Here is a 24392-nt window from a genome sequence, read left to right as displayed (position 1 = left end):
TTATCAGAAAAAAATCACTTTTTCTTCCTCTACCTTGTTGCATGTCCGTTCACTTCAGCTGCAGGGTATGATAACATACTTCCATAGTAGCTGTGGTCGTCTTAAAGGTATTTTTTGTTTGGGTGTCCAGTCACGTATTCTTTTACTGGTCTGTTGTCCTCTATTCCACGGGTGTACAACCAGGAGATATTGCACGCCAAGCATGCTCTGCTAAGTTCAATAACTTTCCATATAAAATAGGAAAAACGACGTTAAAGAATATGCGCTGCGCATTGCTTTCGCCAGGGGTTACCTCGTACGAGTTACAATTGGACATCTATGCTCTGTTCTGTCAATGTGTTTGTTCCAATTTAATCTCCTATCGTTAATCCAAAGGTTTGAAGCTTTAATTTAGAATTCCTGTCTATTAACTGGGATACGGATTTTGTCTCGCAATGATTTCCCTATGATTTTTCTTAAAACTTTTTTTCTCTTCTTTTTTAAGTTAGTCATTTCGACATTCACATCCATAACTTAATGGCAGATTTGTAGATTCTGACTTTCGTATCAGGAAAAAAGAAAACAATAGGTATTGTAGATTTCTCTTGCTTTTAGAAAATATTCATAACTTCCTTCTTCCAAGTCCAGTCATTTCACCCTCACCCTCCCCGAAACCTGTGTAAACATTTACTGGCACGGAAGTACGACTGGCGCGTTAACTGGCGCCAACAAATTCATGCGTGTGTAAACCCACCTTTAAGGATTGTTTATTTTTATGATATTTTACTAATGATCTTGTTCGTAATGCATTTATGACAACGTTTTTCGTTCATGTTCGCATTCATATTGTGGTATTGTTTGTGTTTTTGTTTTTTGAAAGAATTTTAGATAAGGGCGTAAATAGCCATAGCCGCTGACGTGTCCTTTTTAAACCACAGACTAATCACGTTTTTTTCTGTAATTCCTCCAACACAGTCTACCCTGGGGTGAAGTCTTGGGGTAATGCGGGTTACCGATGCCGATATAGGAAGGAGTTGGGGCTAGGGTTGCCAACTCTAGAGAACGGAAATTCAGGACATTAAAAAAATATAAAAAGCACATAATCTTATAATGAATTTTAGTGTAAATACACTTGTACTTTGACGCTCAATTAATCAATTAGAATTGCCTTCGTGTTAGGCTATTATTTGCATGTAGCGGTGTAGCTCTACTGGGTGCTCAGTTCAAAGTGTGTCATGGCTCGCTGTGTGCCGTCATGTGGCTAGTCGATGAGCCTAGATAATTCAATCTTCCTACACTTCCGCAGAGGTGTATTACCCATGTGCCAGAGAAGTTGCCTTGCAAGTACGGCGTTCTTTCTGAAGAGTACTTACCAATACGTACGGTAACACCGGTAGTGGCAGGAATGTGAACTGTTTGGAAACATGTACTGAGGTGAGTTAAGACGAATACTTACGTATTTGTTGACATTAACTTCAACGGTCAACATGGACACGGAGCATTTAATTTGTATTGTGGAATGTTACCGTACGCAACCGATGATAACAAATACCCTGCGTACGACTTGCCCGCGCAAAACACAGTTCGAAAGAGGTTATGGTAGCACACAGACTTTACAGACCGCCATCTGTTGCTACGACGTTCAAGTCATACCATACAGTTCAGATTGAACACCTTGATTAATAGGCAACTTCTCTGACATAAAAGCTGAAACTCGCTTCAAATCGCTGACTCACAACAGTGACGTCATGAGACACTTTGAAATGAACACCCAGTATATTAAAGAGCATGACATAAGTCTGTACACATGGAAAAGCACAGGAGTTGATAAGTATACATGTCTCTACACTCACTACATTAATTAACATTGTTTGAAAGAATACTTGTTGCTTGCTTTGTTTTTGTTTATTAGTTCTTTGTTTGTTGAAATATAGTGAAAAAAATTCTCTACATGACATATTAAAGTTCGTCTTTACTAAGAGTTCTGATTTTACAAGTTCTGGCCTCATTTGGTTCCCCTCGTCAGTTCATATTCGAAAAAAAATTCGCTCCACATGAGCATTGCTAATTGGAAGAGCATATATGTGTTCAGCAATTTTCTTTAAGTTTGGCACACTACGTGTCTTCAAAACAGTGTCCAGCGTTCTTGAGGAGTTGGTAGATCTTTCAGTATCGGCATCGTCTTTCCGTAGGCAACAGTCTACTCTTGGTACAACGCACTACCATTTTCAAAGTAAAGTTCTATATTAACATGCATATACTCACAATTTCAGTAAGGACACTAATGTGAAAATATCATTAAGGCTAAAGAATTTTTTTTTCTTTAGAAGTGAAGAATCTTAATCAAACATTTTTGCAAACAGTCAATGGCCCTCTGATACACATTCATTGCTTCCTTCTTAAAGAGATGCACATCAGAATCACTCTATTTATTCAAATGCCGATTTACTACCAAGCCATGTCACCAATGAGCGTCACGAACTCGCTTCTGTGTTCTATCCAAAGAGCTTATAATACAAACTCTGCTTCTATTCATCAAACAGTACCGGTATATCGTAGTAATTATAAAATGTCTTTGGTAGCCATTGCAAACTACGTCGGATCTCTAATAATGAAATATCATTACGAAATTTCAGAATATAATATTGCAATGAACAAAATTCCTGACATTAAACGTCCTGAAAACAATTTAATTTTTTTTCTGCATAGAGGAGTGATTTCCTGACAATCCATAAAAATCCGGACGGTTGGCAACCCGACTTGGGGCTCCCAGCGTTAGGACCTATCAGCCTAGATCATATATGTAACAGATAGCTCATCCCTATGTTAAAATCGGCAGCACTTTGAAGAGAACAACCGCCAGGATCGCCATCCGTCCGCCGTAAACGAACACGAGATGGCAGTACAGTCGCTAATGCAATTCAGATGGGTATTATGACATGACTCCTTATGTAACAACTAGATGGCAGCATAGTAAACCTGATAAAAGTTGTTACTGTCAAAGCCTATAAGGCCGAGCTATCTGGGTATACTCGTATTTGATCTAGGCCAGACGTCTCAATAGGGCCTTCTCGGAGCACTTCCTCCTCATTCTCTTTTTCAATGTAAGAGTGGAACAAGATGCGGGACCAGTTCGTGTATTTCCGGATGACGTCATTGACCGCGACGTTTGAATAGACATCTGCAACCGCTACGATGTTGTGTCCATCTCCGAGGAAAGAATGTCCTTATTACCGCAAATGTATGAACAAATAAAAGCTTTCATAGGGAAAGCGAAATTGTGGGATCGCAAGTTTCAGTTGGTAAATGTTACCATTTTATTAATCTAAAATTGTTACGTAATTTGAATCAAGACCAGTGTAACAAATATAGTAAAGTATTGAAGGACTTGAGGAAAGAATTTGAGACCAGATTTAAGATTTGAATAGTTCTAATTTAATATAATTGCTTGTGAATTTCTAAGATGTTTAGGTTATTTTTAATTATTGAAAACATTACGAAACATATTATTTAACTATTATTGTAATTAATATATTAATATTAGTGTAACAAAAGAATACTTATTTTAACAAACAACAAGTTTAATTGTAATTTTATTATATTATTTAATTGAATTTTATTTTATTAAATATAGTATAAACTTAAAAAAAGAGCGATATCAGAAACCATTTACTAGAAATAAAATATTGTTATTGTTTAGTCAACTGTCCGAAGACAGGTCTGAACCTCACAAGTGATACCAACAAGGCACCACTTATGAGGCAACTAGGCCAGGAGATAATGGAGTAAGGTGGCCAGTTCCTTGTGCTTAAATAATTACGTAATATGTATGGTTCTTCATGCTTCAGGTGTCTTCTTTTTACTCATTGATAGTATATAATTAGAAAATAAATGTGTTATTATTATTATTATTATTATTATTATTATTATTATTATTATTACTGCAAACTACGTAAATTCCTTCCGAAAACAATCTTCTATTGTGATAGTACAACACAAAAGTGGAGCTTTGTAGCATTTCTCCCGCGACAGTTACAACTTAGCTCGCTCATGCTTGTAAAATTAATCAACGATCGGCTATCTTCGGGTATTGCGCTTATCTCTTCAGCTGACTACATTATTTATAGTTGCTCTCTGTAACAACCAGTGTTGCCAATTCAGCGGTTTTCCCGCTAAATCTAGCTTTTTTGGATAACCATATCGCGAGTAAAATTATATTATCCCGGTTAGCGGGAATACTAGCGGTTTTTAATCTTTAAAATTTCTGAAATGAAATTCATATTAGCATTATAAGTGGCTTTCATAATTACGTTTAATTCGTTCAGTGTGTTCTGTGAAATAATGGATGTGTTAATGTGGTGATAATTCCATATTATATATGTTACCGTTAAAACACAGTCTAATAGATATTAGACTGTGGTTAAAACCCGAAATCCGTCAAAACCAGTTTCAGCTAGTAAAAACTAGTTTAAGCAAATGAAGATAGAAAGTGAGTTTTCGTATAATCTAGAATCAATGTCAGGTTAAGTTTGGTTTGTTTAGGTTTTTGTTTGGTAAAAGCCTAAAAGTAACCTATACAAACCAAACCTAACCTGTCATTGATTCTAGATCTTACGAAAATTCGCTTTCTATCTATCTATATTTTAAAATTACTTTTTACTAATTGAAACTGGTTTTGTCGGATTTTGGATTTTAATGGTAACATGTATAGTGCAAAAAGAATTTAAATATGTTGTGTCTGTGATAAAAGTGTTCAAAATTGCTTTATAGCGCCACATTGGGAATGAAAAAAGTATGCAATATTCGTTACATTGGCGGGCGGATGCTCTATCTTGACCATTATTATTATTATTATTATTATTATTATTATTATTATTATTATTATTATTATTGAATAATAAGTATACATTAAAATCTAGAGATATTTGCTAGAAAATCGCGGGTTTTCGAAAGTCATCTAGCGGAATTATACGAACAACTGTTGGCAACACTGGTAACAACTTTTATTCGTTGGCCTTGAGACGCCTGATCTAGGCTATCAGGTACTCGTCCGAGGATGGGATCTGGCTCTATCAGGGGCTGAAACAGGATGGCTCACCTGTAAGTATCGGATTCATGAATTCTACCCAGGTCACCTGAAGGGCCTGGACTGTATCGCATGTAGAGGGCGCGCAATGGGTCAATGTAAGTGTTGGTATCCGTCCCGGATCCTGCCCTCGAAAAACCAAGCGAAGCCAAATGCCCCAGTAATGTTTAGTATTGCGACATACGTAGTACTAAAAATTACTGGGGCATTATTATTCCTGTTCGTTATGTATTAAGGTTTCTGTTCCGTGTAATATTACGTAAAACATATGACATGCTGTGAGAGAAGTATGCGGGTCTCTTGATTTGTAGGAAGGCCACTTCAGTTACAATCCAAACAAAGCGATATTACTAATTAGTGTGATCACATTACGTACGAGCCAGCTGCAATGAAACGTGCATTGCTTTGCGCTGGGACAGCCCTTCAAGAATAAGTGAAATTTATAACGACGTTGGCATTCGAAGGAACCAACTGTAGAACGCATATGCATCATGTTACCTCCATTGCGGAATTACGGAGTTCATGAAGGTTCAATGAATTACGGATGTTAATAGTATTGTGTGAGGACGCTAGAGGGCTGCACTGTGCACACGTTCGGGATGACGCTGCAGCTCGCGCGCCACGCCTACTTTCAGCTTCGCTATCGATCCCGATTTCACAGAAACCCCCGTCCGTTTCCATAGTAACAGCTACAAGAAGATGGAAGCGAAGGTGCCGGCGATAATCGTCAATTCGCACGAGTTCGATTCCGGTTCTCTGAATATTCGTTTTGCTTAAATTTAGAACGAAGCATACGATTTGTAAATGACTGGAATACCCGACCAAAACTCTGCAAGCTAAAGTTTGCATGTTCGTATTGAAAGGATAAGCCGACAGAGTGTTAGTCTTTATCTTATTTTTGTTCATCTACATTGTTGGAGAGCTATTGAATATTTTCGTTATCGCTTATATTTAAGGTTAATGGGCTTATTTGACGGAGAGCTACTGTAAATCTTCCTCCTTACTACGTATGAGGAGAATAACTTGGGAATTGATCGTCATATAAAATTGAAACCTCCCCTGCTTTTTCTCCTTCTATTTCTCTTGTTCTCCTTCTATTCACCTTGCTCTCTTTGTATTTCCCTTATTCTCCTTATCTTGCCTCTGTTCTCCCTGTCTTTCCTCTGATCTCCTTGTATTCTCTTGTTTTCATATTCTCCTTGTTCTTCTTGAGTTTCTCTTGTTCTTATTTTCTCTTGTTATCCTTGTGTTCCTCTTGTTCTCTTTGTATCCTCTTTTCTCCTTGTCTTTCCTTACCTTCCCCTTGTTCTCCTTATATTTTGTTCTCGTCTTATCCTTGTTCTTGAGTTCTTTTATTCTTCTTGTATTTCCTTGTTATTCTTGTGTTTCTCGTGTACTCCTTACATTCTCTTATTCTCCTTGTCTTCTCTTTGTTCTCGTCTTTCCCTTATTTTCCTCTACTTCACCTTTTTCTCCTTGTCTTCCTCTCCTCTTTCCTTGCTTTCCTTATATTTTCCTTTCTCATTTAGTATTTCTCTTTTTCACTTAGCATTTCCCCTTTTCACCTGGTAGATCTAATTCCCTTTTTCACATAGTATTTACCTTTTTCTCCCAGTTTCCACCTTGTTTTCATACTATTCTCTTTGTCTTTTTTTTTAGTATTCTCCCTGTTTTTATTATATATCCTCTCTTTATTGTTTTATTTCACTTATTCTACTTGTACTTATCTTGTTCTGCTGGTATTCCCTTGTCTTCTATATTCCACTTGTTCTCCTTGTTTTTCTCCTGTTCTTGTCTTACTCTTATTCTCCTTGTCTTTCTCCTTGTTCTCCTTGTCTTCCTCTTATTCTCATTGTCTTCCCATTGTTCTCCTAGTCTTCCCCTTATTCTCCTTGTCTTCCCACTGTTCTCCTTGTCTTCTCTTATTCTCCTTATCTTCCTCTTATTCTCCTTGTCTTTCCACTGTTCTCCTTGTCTTCTCTTATTCTCCTTGTCTTCCCTTGTTCTCCTTGTCTTCCTCTTATTCTCCTTGTCTTCCCATTGTTCTCCTTGTCTTCCTCCTGTTCTCCTTGTCTTCCTCTTATTTTCCTTGTCTTCCTCCTGTTCTCCTTTTCTTCCTCTTATTCTCCTTGTCTTCCCTTGTTCTCCTTGTCTTCCTCTTATTCTCCTTGTCTTCCCATTGTTCTCCTTGTCTTCCTCCTGTTCTCCTTGTCTTCCTGTTATTCTCCTTGTCTTCCCACTGTTCTCCTTCTCTTCCTCCTGTTCTCCTTGTCTTCCTCTTATTCTTCTTGTCTTCCCATTGTTCTCCTTGTCTTCCTCCTGTTCTCCTTGTCTTCCTCTTACTTCCTCTTATTCTCCTTGTCTTCCCACTGTTCTCCTTGTCTTCTCTTATTCTCCTTGTCTTCCCTTGTTCTCCTTGTCTTCCTCTTATTCTCCTTGTCTTCCCATTGTTCTCCTTGTCTTCCTCCTGTTCTCCTTGTCTTCCTGTTATTCTCCTTGTCTTCCCACTGTTCTCCTTCTCTTCCTCCTGTTCTCCTTGTCTTCCTGTTATTCTCCTTGTCTTCCCACTGTTCTCCTTCTCTTCCTCCTGTTCTCCTTGTCTTCCTCTTATTCTCCTTGTCTTCCCATTGTTCTCCTTGTCTTCCTCCTGTTCTCCTTGTCTTCCTCTTATTCTCCTTGTCTTCCCATTGTTCTCCTTGTCTTCCCACTGTTCTCCTTGTCTTCTCTTATTCTCCTTGTCTTCCCTTGTTCTCCTTGTCTTCCTCTTATTCTCCTTGTCTTCCCATTGTTCTCCTTGTCTTCCTCCTGTTCTCCTTGTCTTCCTGTTATTCTCCTTGTCTTCCCACTGTTCTCCTTCTCTTCCTCCTGTTCTCCTTGTCTTCCTCTTATTCTCCTTGTCTTCCCATTGTTCTCCTTGTCTTCCTCCTGTTCTCCTTGTCTTCCTCTTATTCTCCTTGTCTTCCCACTGTTCTCCTTGTCTTCCTCCTGTTCTCTTTGTCTTCCTCTTATTCTCCTTGTCTTCCTCTTATTCTCCTTGTCTTCCCATTGTTCTCCTTGTCTTCCTCCTGTTCTCCTTGTCTTCCTCTTATTCTTCTTGTCTTCCCACTGTTCTCCTTGTCTTCCTCCTGTTCTCTTTGTCTTCCTCTTATTCTCCTTGTCTTCCTCTTATTCTCCTTGTCTTCCCATTGTTCTCCTTGTCTTCCTCCTGTTCTCCTTGTCTTCCTCTTATTCTCCTTGTCTTCCCACTGTTCTCCTTGTCTTCTCTTATTCTCCTTGTCTTCCCTTATTCTCCTTGTAATCCTCTTATTCTCCTTGTCTTCCCATTGTTCTCCTTGTCTTCCTCCTGTTCTCCTTGTCCTCTTCTTCTCCTTGTCTTCCCATTGTTCTCCTTGTCTTCCTCCTGTTCTCCTTGTCTTCCTCCTGTTCTCCTTGACTTCCTCTTATTCTCCTTGTCTTCCCATTGTTCTCCTTGTCTTCCTCCTGTTCTCCTTGTCTTCCTGTTATTCTCCTTGTCTTCCCACTGTTCTCCTTCTCTTCCTCCTGTTCTCCTTGTCTTCCTCTTATTCTCCTTGTCTTCCCATTGTTCTCCTTGTCTTCCTCCTGTTCTCCTTGTCTTCCTCTTACTTCCTCTTATTCTCCTTGTCTTCCCACTGTTCTCCTTGTCTTCTCTTATTCTCCTTGTCTTCCCTTGTTCTCCTTGTCTTCCTCTTATTCTCCTTGTCTTCCCATTGTTCTCCTTGTCTTCCTCCTGTTCTCCTTTGCCTTCCTCTTATTCTCCTTGTCTTCCCATTGTTCTCCTTGTCTTCCTCCTGTTCTCCTTGTCTTCCTCTTATTCTCTTTGTCTTCCCATTGTTCTCCTTGTCTTCCTCCTGTTCTCCTTGTCTTCCTCTTATTCTCCTTGTCTTCCCACTGTTCTCCTTGTCTTCTCTTATTCTCCTTGTCTTCCCTTGTTCTCCTTGTCTTCCTCTTATTCTCCTTGTCTTCCCATTGTTCTCCTTGTCTTCCTCCTGTTCTCCTTGTCTTCCTCTTATTCTCCTTGTCTTCCTCTTATTCTCCTTGTCTTCCCATTGTTCTCCTTGTCTTCCTCCTGTTCTCCTTGTCTTCCTCTTATTCTCTTTGTCTTCCCATTGTTCTCCTTGTCTTCCTCCTGTTCTCCTTGTCTTCCTCTTATTCTCCTTGTCTTCCCATTGTTCTCCTTGTCTTCCTCCTGTTCTCCTTGTCTTCCTCCTCTTCTCCTTGTCTTCCCCTTGGTCTCCTTGTCTTCCTCTTATTCCCCTTGCCTTTCCCTTGTTCTCCTTGTCTTTTTCCTGTTCTCCTTGCCTTCCTCTTATTCTCCTTGTCTTCCCATTGTTTTCCTTGTTACTACCCTGTTCTCCTTGTTTTCCCTTTATTTTTTCTTGTATTCTATTCTTGTTCTCCTTCTCTTCATCTTATTCTCCTTTTACTCTTGTTTCCCTTATGTTTCCCTTGTTCTGCTTATATTCACCTTGTTCTCCTAGTATTCTCCTTATGTGATCGCACCAACATGCAATTCTACGTAAACATATGCATCATAGTAAAGCTATGCACCTTTCGACTATTCGCAAGTTTAATGTCCTTTACAGAGCACACCAACTTGCAAGAATTACTATTGCATACTAAACCTATATATTATATTTCTAAACATAAAAGTCCACACCTGTGGAGTAACGGTCAGCGCGTCTGGCCGCGAAACCAGGTGGCCCGGGTTCGAATCCCGGTCGGGGCAAGTTACCTGGTTGAGGTTTTTTCCGGGGTTTTCCCTCAACCCAATACGAGCACATGCTGGGTAACTTTCGGTGCTGGACCCCGGACTCAGTTCACCGGCATTATCACCTTCATATTATTCAGACGCTAAATAACCTAGATGTTGATACAGCGTCGTAAAATAACCCAATAAAAAATAAATAAATAAACATAAAATGCATTGAAATATCCCGCGTACCACATTGGAGGAAATTGCAAAAGATAAGAAATCAGTATTGTCCTATACAGTACATAGCCGAATCGCACTCAGCCGAGACGAATCGCGCACAGCCGATGGTATTCAACGCCTGCATTATCGTTGGCAAAGATGTGTGGAAGCCTTGGGGAATTATTTTGAAGGGTATTAGCTGTGAGTAATGTACTTTCTTTCCTTTTGTGCATAATAAAACCGTAATTTATATTTACGCATCTTTCAATTTCCCTTACCTACTGTCTCCTGTACCCGGACCCAATTTGGTACTAGCATTGCGAAGCGCATTCCAGTGACCTTCAGTCGCACATAGTGAACTAGACTACTATACCTGCAGCTTTATTGGCTTATGTAATGTATAACCCTCGTATAAAATGCCGACCACTGGTTCACGGCTTGATTCGGCAACGTAAGTTTCGATTTAGGTAGCATTCTGCATAACAATATTGACCTACTGTACGTACTTAAGTTGGGGACAATCTGTACATGCTATGCTACTACTGCTTGTCTGTTGTGGCATACCGGATATCTTACTGCGTAGACTGGGTCGAATACGAATCTCACCTAGGACGCAGTATTCTCCTACACTGCTAACGTCTTTGAATGAACTTCCATTCACAATAAAATGACTTAATACTACCCGCTGCCACCGGCATAGATTAGGGCAGACGTTCTCAACCTGGTGCTCGCGAACGTCATAGTGATCTTTAATTACACTTGGTGCTCTCGTCATGTGAGTAAAAATGTGCTCGCGAGCACGAACGGAGCGTGATGTACTTTTTCAAATTCAAACTTCTTGTACGAGCTGGAACAAATAGTGTTCCTATCCATACATTAACTTATACTATTTTAGTGACCTGAGAGGCCTTCATGTATTTGATGGTGTATAACCCCTTTTAATCCAGTGTAAACTTAATCCGAAAAATCAAGATTGTTCAAAATAATTATATGGATGCTCGTGTGGAACTTGAATTGATAGATCTTCAGTCCTTAGCGCTGAAATATTGTATTATTTGTTTTAAAAAGAGAAATTCATAGCCTCTGGGGAGCAGAAAATACAGAAATGTCCCAAATACAATATTATGAAGTGTTTCAAATGTCTATGTTGGGGACGACCTATGCCAAAAACTTTTCCACTTATGAAATAACTTACCTCAAGCATAAAGAACCACGATTAACTGATCACATCTGCAGGACTAGTTACATGTAGGCCTAGCTGTAACGATTTCTCCTTGGACATCACTGAAATTGATAGTAGTAACTTTCAAGTTCAAGGATATCATTCCCCTTGTGAGAGTTTTGAAAATGTATTTATTTACTTACTTATTTAGCCTACTTTATTTATTTATTTATTTATTTATTTATTTATTTATTTATTTATTTATTTATTTATTTATTTATTTATTTATTTATTTATTTGTATTACTCGACCAAGGCCAGTGGAGTCCTGCAGCCCGGAGCCGTGGCGCTACTGCTCCTGCGTTCGTAATACCGCATCGCGATAGTTCACATTACGCCCGCGGCTCGATTCGCCTTGGTCGAGTAATACCTCGTTTTCATTGTGACAATATTTTTTAGTTCGTGTTAGCATTCAGCTTATTGTATTGTTTGTGTTTTTGTTTGTTTGTTTTTTGTTTTTTTTTTTTTTTTTGAAAAAAATTTAAGATGAGGACACGAATAGCCATAGTAGCTGAAGCGCCCTTTTTAAACCCATAACTAACGTTACTTATTTATTTATCTATCTTAACTGTGTATTCATATATTAATCCTATTGTGTTATAGGAATAAATATATGGAAAGAGGTAATAAAAATAGGAAATTTAGGAGTGAAGTGAAGAGAGAGAGAGATAAATATGTAAATAAAAATATAGACAGAGATATGTAAATAATTCAGGAAAAAAAAGCTGGAAAAGAATGATTAAAAGTAGGTAGATTTGAGAGTAGAGAAGGATATGAATGAAACAGTGTGAATTATTAAGGAAAGGAATACTGCAATATTTAATACGAAAGGGAGAAATGAGAGGGAGACAATCTAGGTATGAGAGAGAATAGAAGAGGATAGATAGGGAAGGATATATAGCAATCCAGTGAAAACAGAAGAATAGGAAGTAATCAAGAAATATTTGGCAAATGAATATGTTAATAGAAAAGAGTGATATGTATTAAAGGGATGGTGAATCGAAACGCAGAAATGTGATGTTCCATCGTAACTGTGAAATGTAAAGTTGGCGTACAAATAAATATATAATACCACATCATAATTATCATATAATGCCCACGTGCATCAACGTCAGTTAGTGTAACCATCAGTTAAAATTGTCACCTAACCCCTGATTAAGCATTTTTACGGTGGATCAACTTCGGTTATGATTTAAATAAGAGGTTAACCACGGTAATCTCTAACCGGCCATATTCGAGCTGTTAAAGGAGATAACCAACGATTAGTAGAGCAAGTAAAGGAAAATGGAGGCCAGAGCCACGGGTGATTATTTCGAAGACGATTATTATTGTACAATACTTGAATTACTTGGATAGAGCGTGAGCGTGAAGGTTCTTTAGTGGAAAGAGAAAATTCTTTCGAGGAATTGGGTGACAGAAAATTTCAGGAGAGATTTTGTTTATCAAAATCTACAAATGGATCACTTGAAATAACACAAGAACAGTCATATTTCTCCTATGGATCGGCTGCTTATATAACGATTCTATGTAACTGTTATTTTCTGTATTTTAAGAGGGAATACTCGAATATCTCTTTCTCTAGCCTATGTCACTAGCTGAACAAAGAGAAGTTATGGATTGATCTTAGGATAATGCACAATTCCCTGGTGTAAATGAGGTCCAAGATCGTACACACATTCCTACTGATCTACTGCATCCTTTTTCTTTATGGATATTCCATCTTTTTTTGTATCCACTTGTGTTCACAGAGCAACGAGATTCCGCATACCCGCATAACACATTTCACGCGCTTTCTCGCAATTCTATTAGTTTACGTGTTCTTCCCGCAGTGTAGTGCATACATTCTATCTTCCTCAGCTTGCGGATATAAAGCGGACGCGACAGTATATAGCGCAGCTGCACATGTCAGCGAAGAAAGCTAAAAAGTATGCACTATTCGTATATTTTCATAGTTTCTTTCCTATTCTACGGATTTTACCATTTAAGTCTCAGTCTACATAATATGTCGATTCTACAAAAGTTTGGATCTGCACGGCCCATGTGTTGTGACAGTGTGCTCCATTTGACTCTCAGAAATTAACCAGGATACTCCATAGAACTAATGATCGTGGAGTGTTGGTACCGCTGCTTAAACGTCATTACGAGTATATCCCATGTTCTACAATGCTGTTCTAGAACAGCATTTTCGAAACACACTGTATAATTATGGTTTCCTTTATGGCGTTGAATGTGATTTATGTGTTTATTTATTTTTGCAAATACATCCAACTTACTTATTTGTAACTTTTCAAGCACCAGTATTTGCAGTGTTTCTTTGCTTAAGGATGTCTCTTTCACAGTTTACCCCGCTATGATAGAATGAGAATCACTTGGCCGGCATCTATCTATCTATCTATCTATCTATCTATCTATCTATCTATCTATCTATCTATCTATCTATCTATCTATCTATCTATCTATCTATAAGTCAGTCGGTTAAGGCGCTTGCCTGCCAGTCTGAAGTTGCGTTCGGGCGCGGGTTCTATCCCCGATTGGGCTGATTACCTGGTTGGGTTTTTTTCCGAGGTTTTCCCCAACCGTAATGTGAATGCAAGGTAATCTATGGCGAATCCTCGGCCTCATCTCGCCAAATATCATCTCGCTATCACCAATCTCATCGACGCTAAATAACCTAGTAGTTGATACAGCGTCGTTAAATAAGCAACTAAAATAAAAATCTGTCTGTCTGTCTGTCTGTCTATCTCTAAGCCTATCTATCTATCTATCTATCTATCTATCTATCTATCTATCTATCTATCTATCTATCTATCTATCTATCTGTCTGTCTGTCTCTAAGCCTATCTATCTGTCTGTCTGTCTGTCTATCTATCTATCTATCTGTCTGTCTATCTATCTATCTATCTATCTATCTATCTATCTATCTATCTATCTATCTATCTATCTATCTCTCTCTCTAATCCTATCCTAGCCTATCTAATCTATCTATTGGCTTGTTTCCATGTCTGTTCCATCTGTTTATCCCATCTATCCTGTTTGTCAATCTATCTATCCATCCATCGATTCATCTATCCATCTCTCTGTGTGTCTGGCGCTGTATATGGTTACTAAATATGCATGTGATATACAATTTAACGAGATGCACCGTGTAATGAAGTAGTTACTCTTCGTTATCTCAATGATTTTACGCGTTTATGTTTTTCCGCCATCATGTTGTAGAAGTTTATTTTACAAAATGGTTGTCGGTAATATCGAATACCAGTATTCCATATTGCCCTCACTTATACCCGTATATCTCATAGGCCATATTAACCACAAGAGTCCGCACCTGTGGAGTAACGATTAGCGCCTCTGGCCGCGAAACCAGGTGGCCCGGGTTCGATTCCCGGTCGGGGAAGTTACCTGATTGAGGTTTTTTCCGGGGTTTTCCCTCAACCCAATATGAGCAAATGATGGGTAACTTTCGGTGCTGGACTCCAGACTCTCACCGGCATTATCACATTCATCTCAATCAGATTCTAAATAACCTAGATGTTGATAAAGCGTCGTATAGTGATGGTGGTTGTGAGGCAGTGGTGATTAATATGGAAAAAAATGCACTGTATGCAGTAAGGCAATGTAAATAAATATTATTCTGATTTCTTTTTACATTTTTTTTAAATTTCAGAATCGAATGCAGGAGAGTCTGAAGCTCTTTGATTCCATCTGCAATAACAAGTGGTTTACAGACACCTCCATAATCCTGTTCCTCAACAAGAAAGACTTATTTGAGGAGAAGATTAAGAAATCGCCGCTCACAATATGTTTCCCTGAGTATGGTGGTAAGTTATCGCTTTATTACGCAATGTAACATCGTACAGTACTATTGTCACATCATATTATTGATATAAAAAATTAAATTAAAAAGCCTTAGATTGTTCAGTTGACTCTTCATTTTAACGTAAAAATAATATTGAGTGTATACAAGTTAAAGGTTAGTAAGTTAATGAGAACTATTTTTTTTTTCAGGCTTCATAAAAAATGTTGCGTCCGTGCATGTATGTGTTATTTTTTCAATTTAATTTATGATCCTTGATTTTTTTAAATTTGAAAATCAGTTTATTGAAAATAAAACTGTATTTTTAAGTTCTTGTACTACTTATTTTTACAGAAAGATTAAAGAACAAGCATCATTTTTTTTTTCAGTTACATTAAAAGAGCCCAAAAATACAGTGGGTTTCTGAAAAAACAGTGGGGATAACTTTGCTCTTAAATTTTTACGGTTTTGCAACTTTAGAGTAATTCCTCTTTGGACCTCACAGATTATAATCTGAAAAATAATACCAAGAAGCGTGACTCCACAGAGATTATGTTAGATAAGATTGTAACTGGGGTTACAAGATTGTCGTGTAAATCAGTCTGTGGCTCATTGTACACCCCTCAGTATACCTAATATTTTTCCCTATTATGTCCCGTGGTAAGTGGCAGAACGTTCTCACACGTGTAAGAACAAATACCGTCTTTTCCCATAACTATGATCCTGGAACACAATTACTATGGTCCACGATACAAACATTGTAGAAGTAACATAGACCGTTCGTAGATAGCTGCAGTGATTTGACACCAAAAATATACAGGGACATCATTTTATTTTTACTTCCATTTTTATTGTACCTGAGTTTTTTAATGTACTTCACTCCCACCCCTTCTCCTAATGAAATTCAACCGTCCTGCACACAGATCCAAGACCGCATATACAGTCATAGTAGCCTTACGGTCATAGTAAACAGTACGTTCCAAAAATATGTTCGCGTTTTCCAGTGACGAAAGAGCTTTCAATATTGAATCATTTTCGCACAGGTACTATCGTCCATTTGCCTACGTCGTATCCCGGTTTCCCCCACTAGCTTTTATTCGCCAGCTAGTGGCTGGGCTGTCTTAGCTCTTTTCTGAGAACATTAATTTCTGTTAGGAATTGGACGTCTACGTAATATTATACAACTGTTTAAAATAGCTTAAATAAAAGGGCCTCGTTAAGTAATTAACTGTCACGTGATTTCCTCCCTTTCTACGACCCTACGACATAACCACTTGGACGGACAGCAGATAGTATGTCTGAGTAATTTTATCTTTTCGGATCGTGCAGAAGTGAAGATTGAATTTACAGTACGTATAGAGTAGGTACAGAATTATTTCAACATGAGTTACTAGTACGAAGGACGAAACTGGTAATTAGGATTAGGTATAATACTCTATAGTGCAATAATATGCACAAAAGAACTGAAGCCTGTATCGAAATGAACGGCCACCATTTTAAAAATGTGTTTAAATATCCATATTATGATTATTTTTTAATTTAACTTCATTCTCTATATTGTATGCTAATGTGCTGTAGATAGTATAATATGCACTGCATAATGAATACGTCCAAATGGACAGCTCAGTTCGTGAGTAAAAACATTCATTGTTAATACTGTACTGTATTTCGATTAAACAAAAATCTAATGAAGATGATTAAACTCAAAATCGCGATATTTCCTATTTTACGTAAATGGATGAACTACTTTTCTTCCCTCCTATACCTAGCAAAGTGATTTGTTTGTATTCTACGCCAGTATCATCGAACTCCAGTCGTGGAAGGGGGTAGGAAACGGCGTTGATCCAGAGGTATAGCCAAGTTGATATTGAAAATGTTAGTAAAAATAAAATGATGTCCCTGTAGATAAACGAGGTACTGCGTTATGGAGTACAAAATTTGAATGGTTTTAGTTGTGTTCCAGGACCATAGTTATGGGAAATGACGGTACTCGTACCTTTTACTTCTAAAGAGAATTGGTCCCTAAAAGTTTCCTTCATTACTGTCGAGAATGTTACACTCGAGAACAATATCGCTGGCTGAGAACCATTTTGTTCTATGTCCAAATTGGCCTTTTTTTTTTTTTTTTAGCCATATTTCTTCGTACCCAATTTATTCTATCTGCACTCTACAGGTCAATATCGTAAGAATTCATTTGTTCCATGCCCACTTGATTAGAATCTGTTAGTACCACTGCCTGCTGGATCACATCCTTTGGCTGCGTAACTGCCTGCTCATTCCTCTTCCTTAGCATTGAGTTTCGCTTGGACATTATTGTCCAGTTTCGATACTAGAGCGCAGCAAGTAACTGCCGTTGAATTGGCTGTACTAAATGTGTAGAATTAATTATACTGTCTTATTTGACATCTTAGAAGTAATTACAGTGTTTGTCAGTTATTGTTTATTAATGATATGATTTTCTTCTTTAAAATACATTGGAAGAAAGGAACATTCGATTTGAAATACATTTAATTTTGTGAGATATAAAACTTGGTTTCCTGAAATAGCAATATTAATTATAATATATTTGCAAGTGTGTCTTGTTGTGTCCCTTTCTGCAAAGCGCACAGAGGAAAATTGAAATTCAGAAGATTATCATTTCATGAATTTCCATCTAATAGTGAGCTGCGGGAAAAGTGGTTAAAGGTTAAATATTATATCAAGAGAAGGTGACAAAAGCGGAAGTAAGTGGATTCCTTCTGATCGTTCATGTGTGTGTAGTTTACACTTCAAACAAGAAGATTTTAAAGAAGATACAAAATATAGGAAACTGAAAAATTTGTCGATACCAAGTATATTTCCTGGATATCCTTCATACAAGAAACCTTCTAACAAGAGGAAGAGAAAAGTCAGAAACTCAAGTTCGTCATTCTCCGTGAAGAATAACATCTCAAGATTGGTTGCACAGGAGGACATTGAAGCCGAATATCGTGAGAAAGACATAGAAGCCGAAATTATAAAAGACAAGGCAGATGTAAACATATATTCCAGACATATTGCTGTTCAAGTAAATACTGTAAGATTAAGTGAACTGGAATATCATAAAAAATTAAATAAAAATCTTCGAGCGAAAGTACACAGACTCGAAAACAAAATTGTGGAAATAGAGAAGGAACTTCAAGAGGCGAAGGAAGAAATTAATAGCTATACTGAGAGAAAGTCAGTAAAAGGTAAAGGTATCCCTCGGCACTAGAATGAGGTGGTGTGGTCGGCACCACGCTCTTATCGCATTTTACCCCCGGGAAAGACCTGTTAATCAATTTTATAGGAGGATGAGTGAACCTCAGGTCCGTTGTGAAAGTTTGGCAACAAGAAAAAATCCTGTCACCACCTGGGATCGAACCCCGGACCTTCTAGTCCGTAGCCAGTTGCTCTACCAACTGAGCTACCTGAGAGAAAGTCAGTAGATAACATAAAGAAATCAGCACATGATGGCTACAAAATGGCACACACACACATACTGGATCAAATTAGAAATTAAAAAAAAATCGTCCAAAATGATCCGAGCCAATTATTCGGTACTGCTTATGTTGGCGAATATCGTCTCCTAAAGGCTACGACTTTGGAAGAAATTTGAAATTAATACAAGCACCGTCGCGCAGCATATTAGATAGGTATATGGGCTCAACGGAATATGGCGTTGGTGTTTCCCCTTTAATTAAACAGACACTTAAGTTAGAAGCCACAGAATTGAATGAAATTGAGAAAGTAGTTTCTCTTATATGCGATGAAATGGCAATAAAAGAAAGCTTGCTTTATAATAAAGAATAGGATAAAATTTTTGGTTTAGTCGAAGCTGAAGGAGTTTATGATAAAGAAATAGGAATAAATCCCGTCTTAGCCAACAAACTTCTGTGTTTAGTTACTCATGGATTATCTACCAAGTACAATACCGGCAGCATATTTCATGGTACGAAATTTGCAAGGAATTGATCTGCTCTTATTAGTTCAGCAAGTGTTGAAAGCTGTAAAGACTGTGGATTTCATATGCTTCGGCTTGTAACTGATAACCATAGAACTAATACTGCTTTGTTTAAGGGTTTAGGCGGCGGAGATCTACAGCCTTGCGTAGTACACCCATGTAACTTGCAACATAATTTATATTAAAGTTTTGATTACTGTCACATCATCAAAAACATCCGTTCACAGTTTCTAGACCAGGATATAGCAGACAGAGAAGGAATGATCAGTTCAAAATTCATCAAGGAAATATACAGGATACAAAAGGACTTAGCTGTGAAACCCATTCGATTTCTAATGAGGAAGCATGTCGAACCCAGTTCCTTTGAGAAAATGAACGTTCTTTATGCTGTACAGACATTTTCACTGGAAGTTACAAGCACTTTGGACTATATGAAGGACAATCATTTAGGCCTACGTCTGACATCTCGGGTAAATTTTTCAGAAGCAGGCCCAACAATACGGTACGTTTCATGAAAAATGTGTACAAATTTTTTACTGTACACGACATAAGCGATAAATTATCTGTTTACAGTATTTTACTCGGCATTTCTTTTCGGGGATGGGGGAGAATTTTTTAATGAGCGCAAAATTTATCACACTTCAAATGGGCCTTTTATATATGGGGAAGATACTTTCTGGCAATACTGAACTTAATAAAACAGTAGACCAAGTGTCCGTATAACAATTTCATGGATTGTAAGATACTGCAGGAAGATACCGCATACTGTCGTTAATTCAAACCGTGATTTCCAATAATCTCGTAGCTCGGTTAAAGGAAGCATATATTTTTTCGTAAATATGTTTAAACTTGTTGAAATATTTTATATAAGTTTCAAATATTATTTTTATTACGTTAATTGATTTTAATAATAATTTTAGTAAACGCCTAAAGCAAGTATAGGCCTACTTGTTTGGATCTAGTATCTCTTAGAAACAAAATTAAGTTTTAATTTCAGTATTAATAGTATTACATATTAAGCATTGCGGAAGGATTCGGACAGCCTGGGCCATCGTTTCCATAAGCCCTTGTCTCTTCTGGTACCTAAGACTTCGTAATAATAGTTATTTTAGGGTACTTTGCATATACTGATAATGTTAATAGCGGTGGGCACTACCTGCCACCTAGCGGCAAAATAACTTTTTTCAAGACTCGCACATAAGCGTTGATTGAGCAGGCAGTGTAAACAGCCATAGGATGTGATCCAGCAGGCAGTGGTTAGTACCAATTTGTTCTATCTCCGCGCGGACTGCAACAATTGCGTGAACCAATGAGACGCCCGTTTGTAATTACGTCACTAATTGTTATTCGTTGTTAGGATACAACTTCATCAATATAAGAAGTTTGTTTATTCAAGAAAAAAGTAATAATGAGTGATATTGAGGTAGTTATTGACGATTATGTTGATATATCTGCTCGAAGTAGTATTACATCCGATGAAGACAAATCTAGATAAGTAAACATTAATTTTATTATTATGAATGTGAAAATCAACAACACAACATTCATGGAACTGAGAAGGTTGCAGTCAGGGAAGAGAAAAAACTGGCCACCGAAAACGTTGATAAAATCACGTAAGTTATTTCATTTGATTTGCAAAGTGTTATGCAGTGTCCAGAATCTGATACATCAGTGTTCTATTATTCAAGGAACTTGGCTGTTTATAACCTGACTGCTAAGGAAATAAAGACTAAAATGTCATATTGTGATATTTGGTATGAAGAATTAGCAGGCAGGGGATTAAATGAAATTGCTAGTGCTCTTTGTGTTCTATTAAAGAATTACATTTCAGAATTTTCAGATATTAAAAAAATAATTTTGTGGTCTGATTCATGTGTGGCTCAAAACAGAAATTTCAGTAATGATTACTGCTTTGCTATGGCCAGTTTCGTGCAGAAATTTCAAGAGTCACAGTGCAGTTCAAGAAGTGGACAATATGCACTCTGCTATTGGCAGGAAGCTGAAGGTGCAATATAAACTGCACAGCCCTGTGTCGTACCTACAATTTTTTTTTAATTGTTTTCCGAAATATAAATTCCTACTCGGGAGGAAATTAAACACAGAATAAATATAGGAAATGCCTGTTATTATTCGGTTGAGAAGCTTTTATCATCCAGTCTGCTATCAAAAAATCTGAAAGTTGGAATTTATAAAACAGTTACATACCGATTGTTCTTTATGGTTGTGAAACTTGCACTCTCACTTTGAGAGAGGAACATAGGTTAAGGGTATTTGAGAATAAGGTGCTTAGGAAAATATTTGGGGCTAAGAGGGATGAAGTTACAGGAGAATGGAGAAAGTTACACAACACAGAACTCCACGCATTGTATTCTTCACCTGACATAATTAGGAACATTAAATCTAGACGTTTGAGATGGGCAGGGCATATAGCACGTATGGGCGAATCCAGAAATGCATATAGAGTGTAGTTGGGAGGCCGGAGGGAAGAAAATCTTTGGGGAGGCCGAGACGTAGATGGGAAGGTAATATTAAAATGGATTTGAGGGGGTGGGATATGATGATAGAGACTGGATTAATCTTGCTCAGGATAGGGACGAATGGCGGGCTTATGTGAGGGTGGCAATGAACCTCCGGGTTCCTTAAAAGCTAGTAAGTAAGTAATATAAATTCATTCAATTGCAGCCAGAAATGGTTTACTATAATTGTAATTATTTGAAATTATTTCAAAGCAGAATCAGTATTCACAAATTTGTCAGTGATTCCATATTGTTCTGTGAAGCACCTCGACTATTCCATAGATTCTGTGTTTATAAAATCAGCCTTGTAAAAGAGCCAGCAACAACTGTTGCTGTACATAAACCTCACTCTGCAAGAAGAAACTCTAGGCCTGCTGTAAACAGATTGACAATGAAGCTAAATGTAGTAAAAAGACAAAACTGACTGATTTCCACTGAAAAGGAAAAAGATATCAGAGCTCTCTTTCTATACTTTTCGCCGGTTCACATTCAGTTTTATGAACCATTTTCAAAGGCCATTCTAGACTTATTGTTGGTTCACAGATTTACAGAAGAGTGTATCATAAGTAAAGAGTAAAATAACATTACATAACTTATGAAATGTTATGTTTATTTCACAATATTAAACACCAAATGCAGATAGAATAATATGGTTCGAACACAAACATTTAAAAGTCAAAGTCATATTGTTCTATCTCCATTCCTGCCCCTCGTCTTCAGTAAATGTGAGGAAGAGAGGCCTTACACATATTTATTGTCTGCAGTACTCTAAATTCTATGATACTTACCTACTTACTTACTTACTTGCTTGCTTGCTTGCTTGCTTTTAAGGAACCCGGAGGTTCATTGCTGCCCTCAATAAGCTCACCATCGGTCCCTATCCTGAACAAGATTAATCCATTCTCTATCATCATATCCCACCTCCCTCAAATCCATTTTAATATTATCTTCCCATCTATGTCTCGGCCTCCCTAAAGGTCTTTTTCCCTCCGGCCTCCCAACTAACACTCTATATGCATTTCTGGATTCGCCCATACATGCTACATGCCCTGCCCATCTCAAACGTCCTAAATTCTATGATATGAAGAAATATATAGTATATTTGTTCTTACGTGTTAAATTATAAGTGAAACTTTTACATTCAATTTCCCAGAAAATAAAGAAATGGAGATAGAACAAACTGGTTCCCAGCCAGCGATATGGTCTCTTTTCAAACAAATGCGGCAGTTGTGATTATCATTATACCGGTACCACAGGGAGATTCAAGGAAAAATGTAGTTCGTAGTGAGCAGGGTTTGCCAGATGTCCTGGATTTCCCAGTTCTGAATTTTAATGGTGTCGAGTTATATTAAATTTGCCCTGGAATGTAAAAATAATTGAAAAAAAAAATGCAATTTTGGTCATTTCCACAAAATTATTTTTGAAATTTCTTATTAATTTTTTTCAAGATCCTGCCCAACCTATGTTCAATATCATCGTTATCACCACCTATCGCCTCCTATTGGGCTCTATTGAAATAAAAACGATAGTGCTATAGTATGTATTAGGTATTTTATAGTATCTTTATTCTTTACTCTCTTTGGAAGTTGATTTATTATTGATGGGATTTAAACACTGTATGATGCATTTTTTTCTGTATAGATGAGGCTGTAATATGACACTATTTTTCCACACTTCATCAATAATCCAAACGAAATTTCATAATCTAGCAAAAATGTAACAAAGTTAAAAGCTTAGACGCTATATAATTAGCTGAAATACATAAAATCAAATAATTATTGACCTTACTCGTGTTAATTATGTAAGTATGTGCAGCTTACAGCTGTTTCAGTGCTACTTGACACCATCCTCAGAGCCTTCTGTGTCTTGGTGCCATCTCAACTTCGCTGCCTGTTGTGTGGGTGCGTTCGTGTGTGAAGAGTTGTGTCAAATAGTGTGTGTGTTCTGAAATTGGTCTGTGTGTTGAGAATATGATTGGGATGTGTTTTAGTGTGTCTGTATATTTCATATTGTTCTAGTGTATTGAGTTTTTGGATTTTGGGTTGTATGTGTAGGACTTCCATGTCTGTATTTATGTTACTGTATGTGTGGTTAGCATTAGTTATGTGTTCGGTATATGTAGATGTATTGTGTCCTCTGGTTATTGCTTTAATGTGTTCTTTGTATCGAGTAGATATGCCGAACACATAACTAATGCTAACCACACATACAATAATATAAATACAGACATGGAAATCCTACACGTACAACCCAAAAACCAAAAACTCAACACACTAAACAATATGAAATATACAGACACACTAAAACACACCCCAATCAAATTCTCAACACACAGATCAATTTCAGAACACACACACTATTTGACACAGCTCTTCATCACACGGACGCACCCACACAACAGGCAGAGAAACTGAGATGGCGCCGAGACGCAGAAGTTTATGAGGATGGTGTCAAGTAGCACCGAAACAGCTGTAAGCCGCACATGCTTACATAATTAACACGAGTAAGATCGCCATTTAATCAATTATTTATTTTCAAGTGTTAAAAATAGTGTACGAAAGATTCAACATGGACATAAAATCAGTTTTATTGCAAATTTAATTCATTAAAATGTTCAGTGACATTAAGGTATTCTGTATAATCATCTGTCCTGTATTCCTGATGAGAGAATCTGGCAACCCTGGTCGTCAGCCATCCGGTTTTGTCAGTGATTGCCCCATATAATACATAAAATGTTCTGTTAAATTAAGAAATAAATGAATAAAATGTATAATAAATTAAATTATTGAATAATGAAGGAATGTACAAAATCAATAAATAATAAATTAATTAAACATTTCAGGCACCTTTGGATAAAGGATTGCACCCGAATGTCATTAACCCTTTCATCGATAAGATTTTTT

At 37.4% G+C, this 24392-nt stretch overlaps 1 protein-coding gene across 4 annotated transcripts in view; it reads left to right on the top strand.

Moving 5' to 3' along the window:
- The window catches only part of Galphao (G protein alpha o subunit), a 571293-nt gene that overhangs the window by 534347 nt on the left and 12554 nt on the right, over positions 1-24392 (top strand). For all 4 annotated transcript variants that reach the window (XM_069831369.1, XM_069831367.1, XM_069831370.1 and 1 more), the window contains exon 7: positions 14884-15037. In XM_069831369.1, the coding sequence (XP_069687470.1) occupies positions 14884-15037 (154 nt within the window). The remainder of the gene's footprint in view (positions 1-14883; positions 15038-24392) is intronic.

This window comes from Periplaneta americana, chromosome 7 (genome assembly GCF_040183065.1).
Source record: "Periplaneta americana isolate PAMFEO1 chromosome 7, P.americana_PAMFEO1_priV1, whole genome shotgun sequence".
Taxonomy (NCBI): domain Eukaryota; kingdom Metazoa; phylum Arthropoda; class Insecta; order Blattodea; family Blattidae; genus Periplaneta; species Periplaneta americana.
The sequence above is the reverse complement of the archived record's forward strand: the minus strand, read 5'-3'. Positions and strand labels throughout refer to the sequence as shown.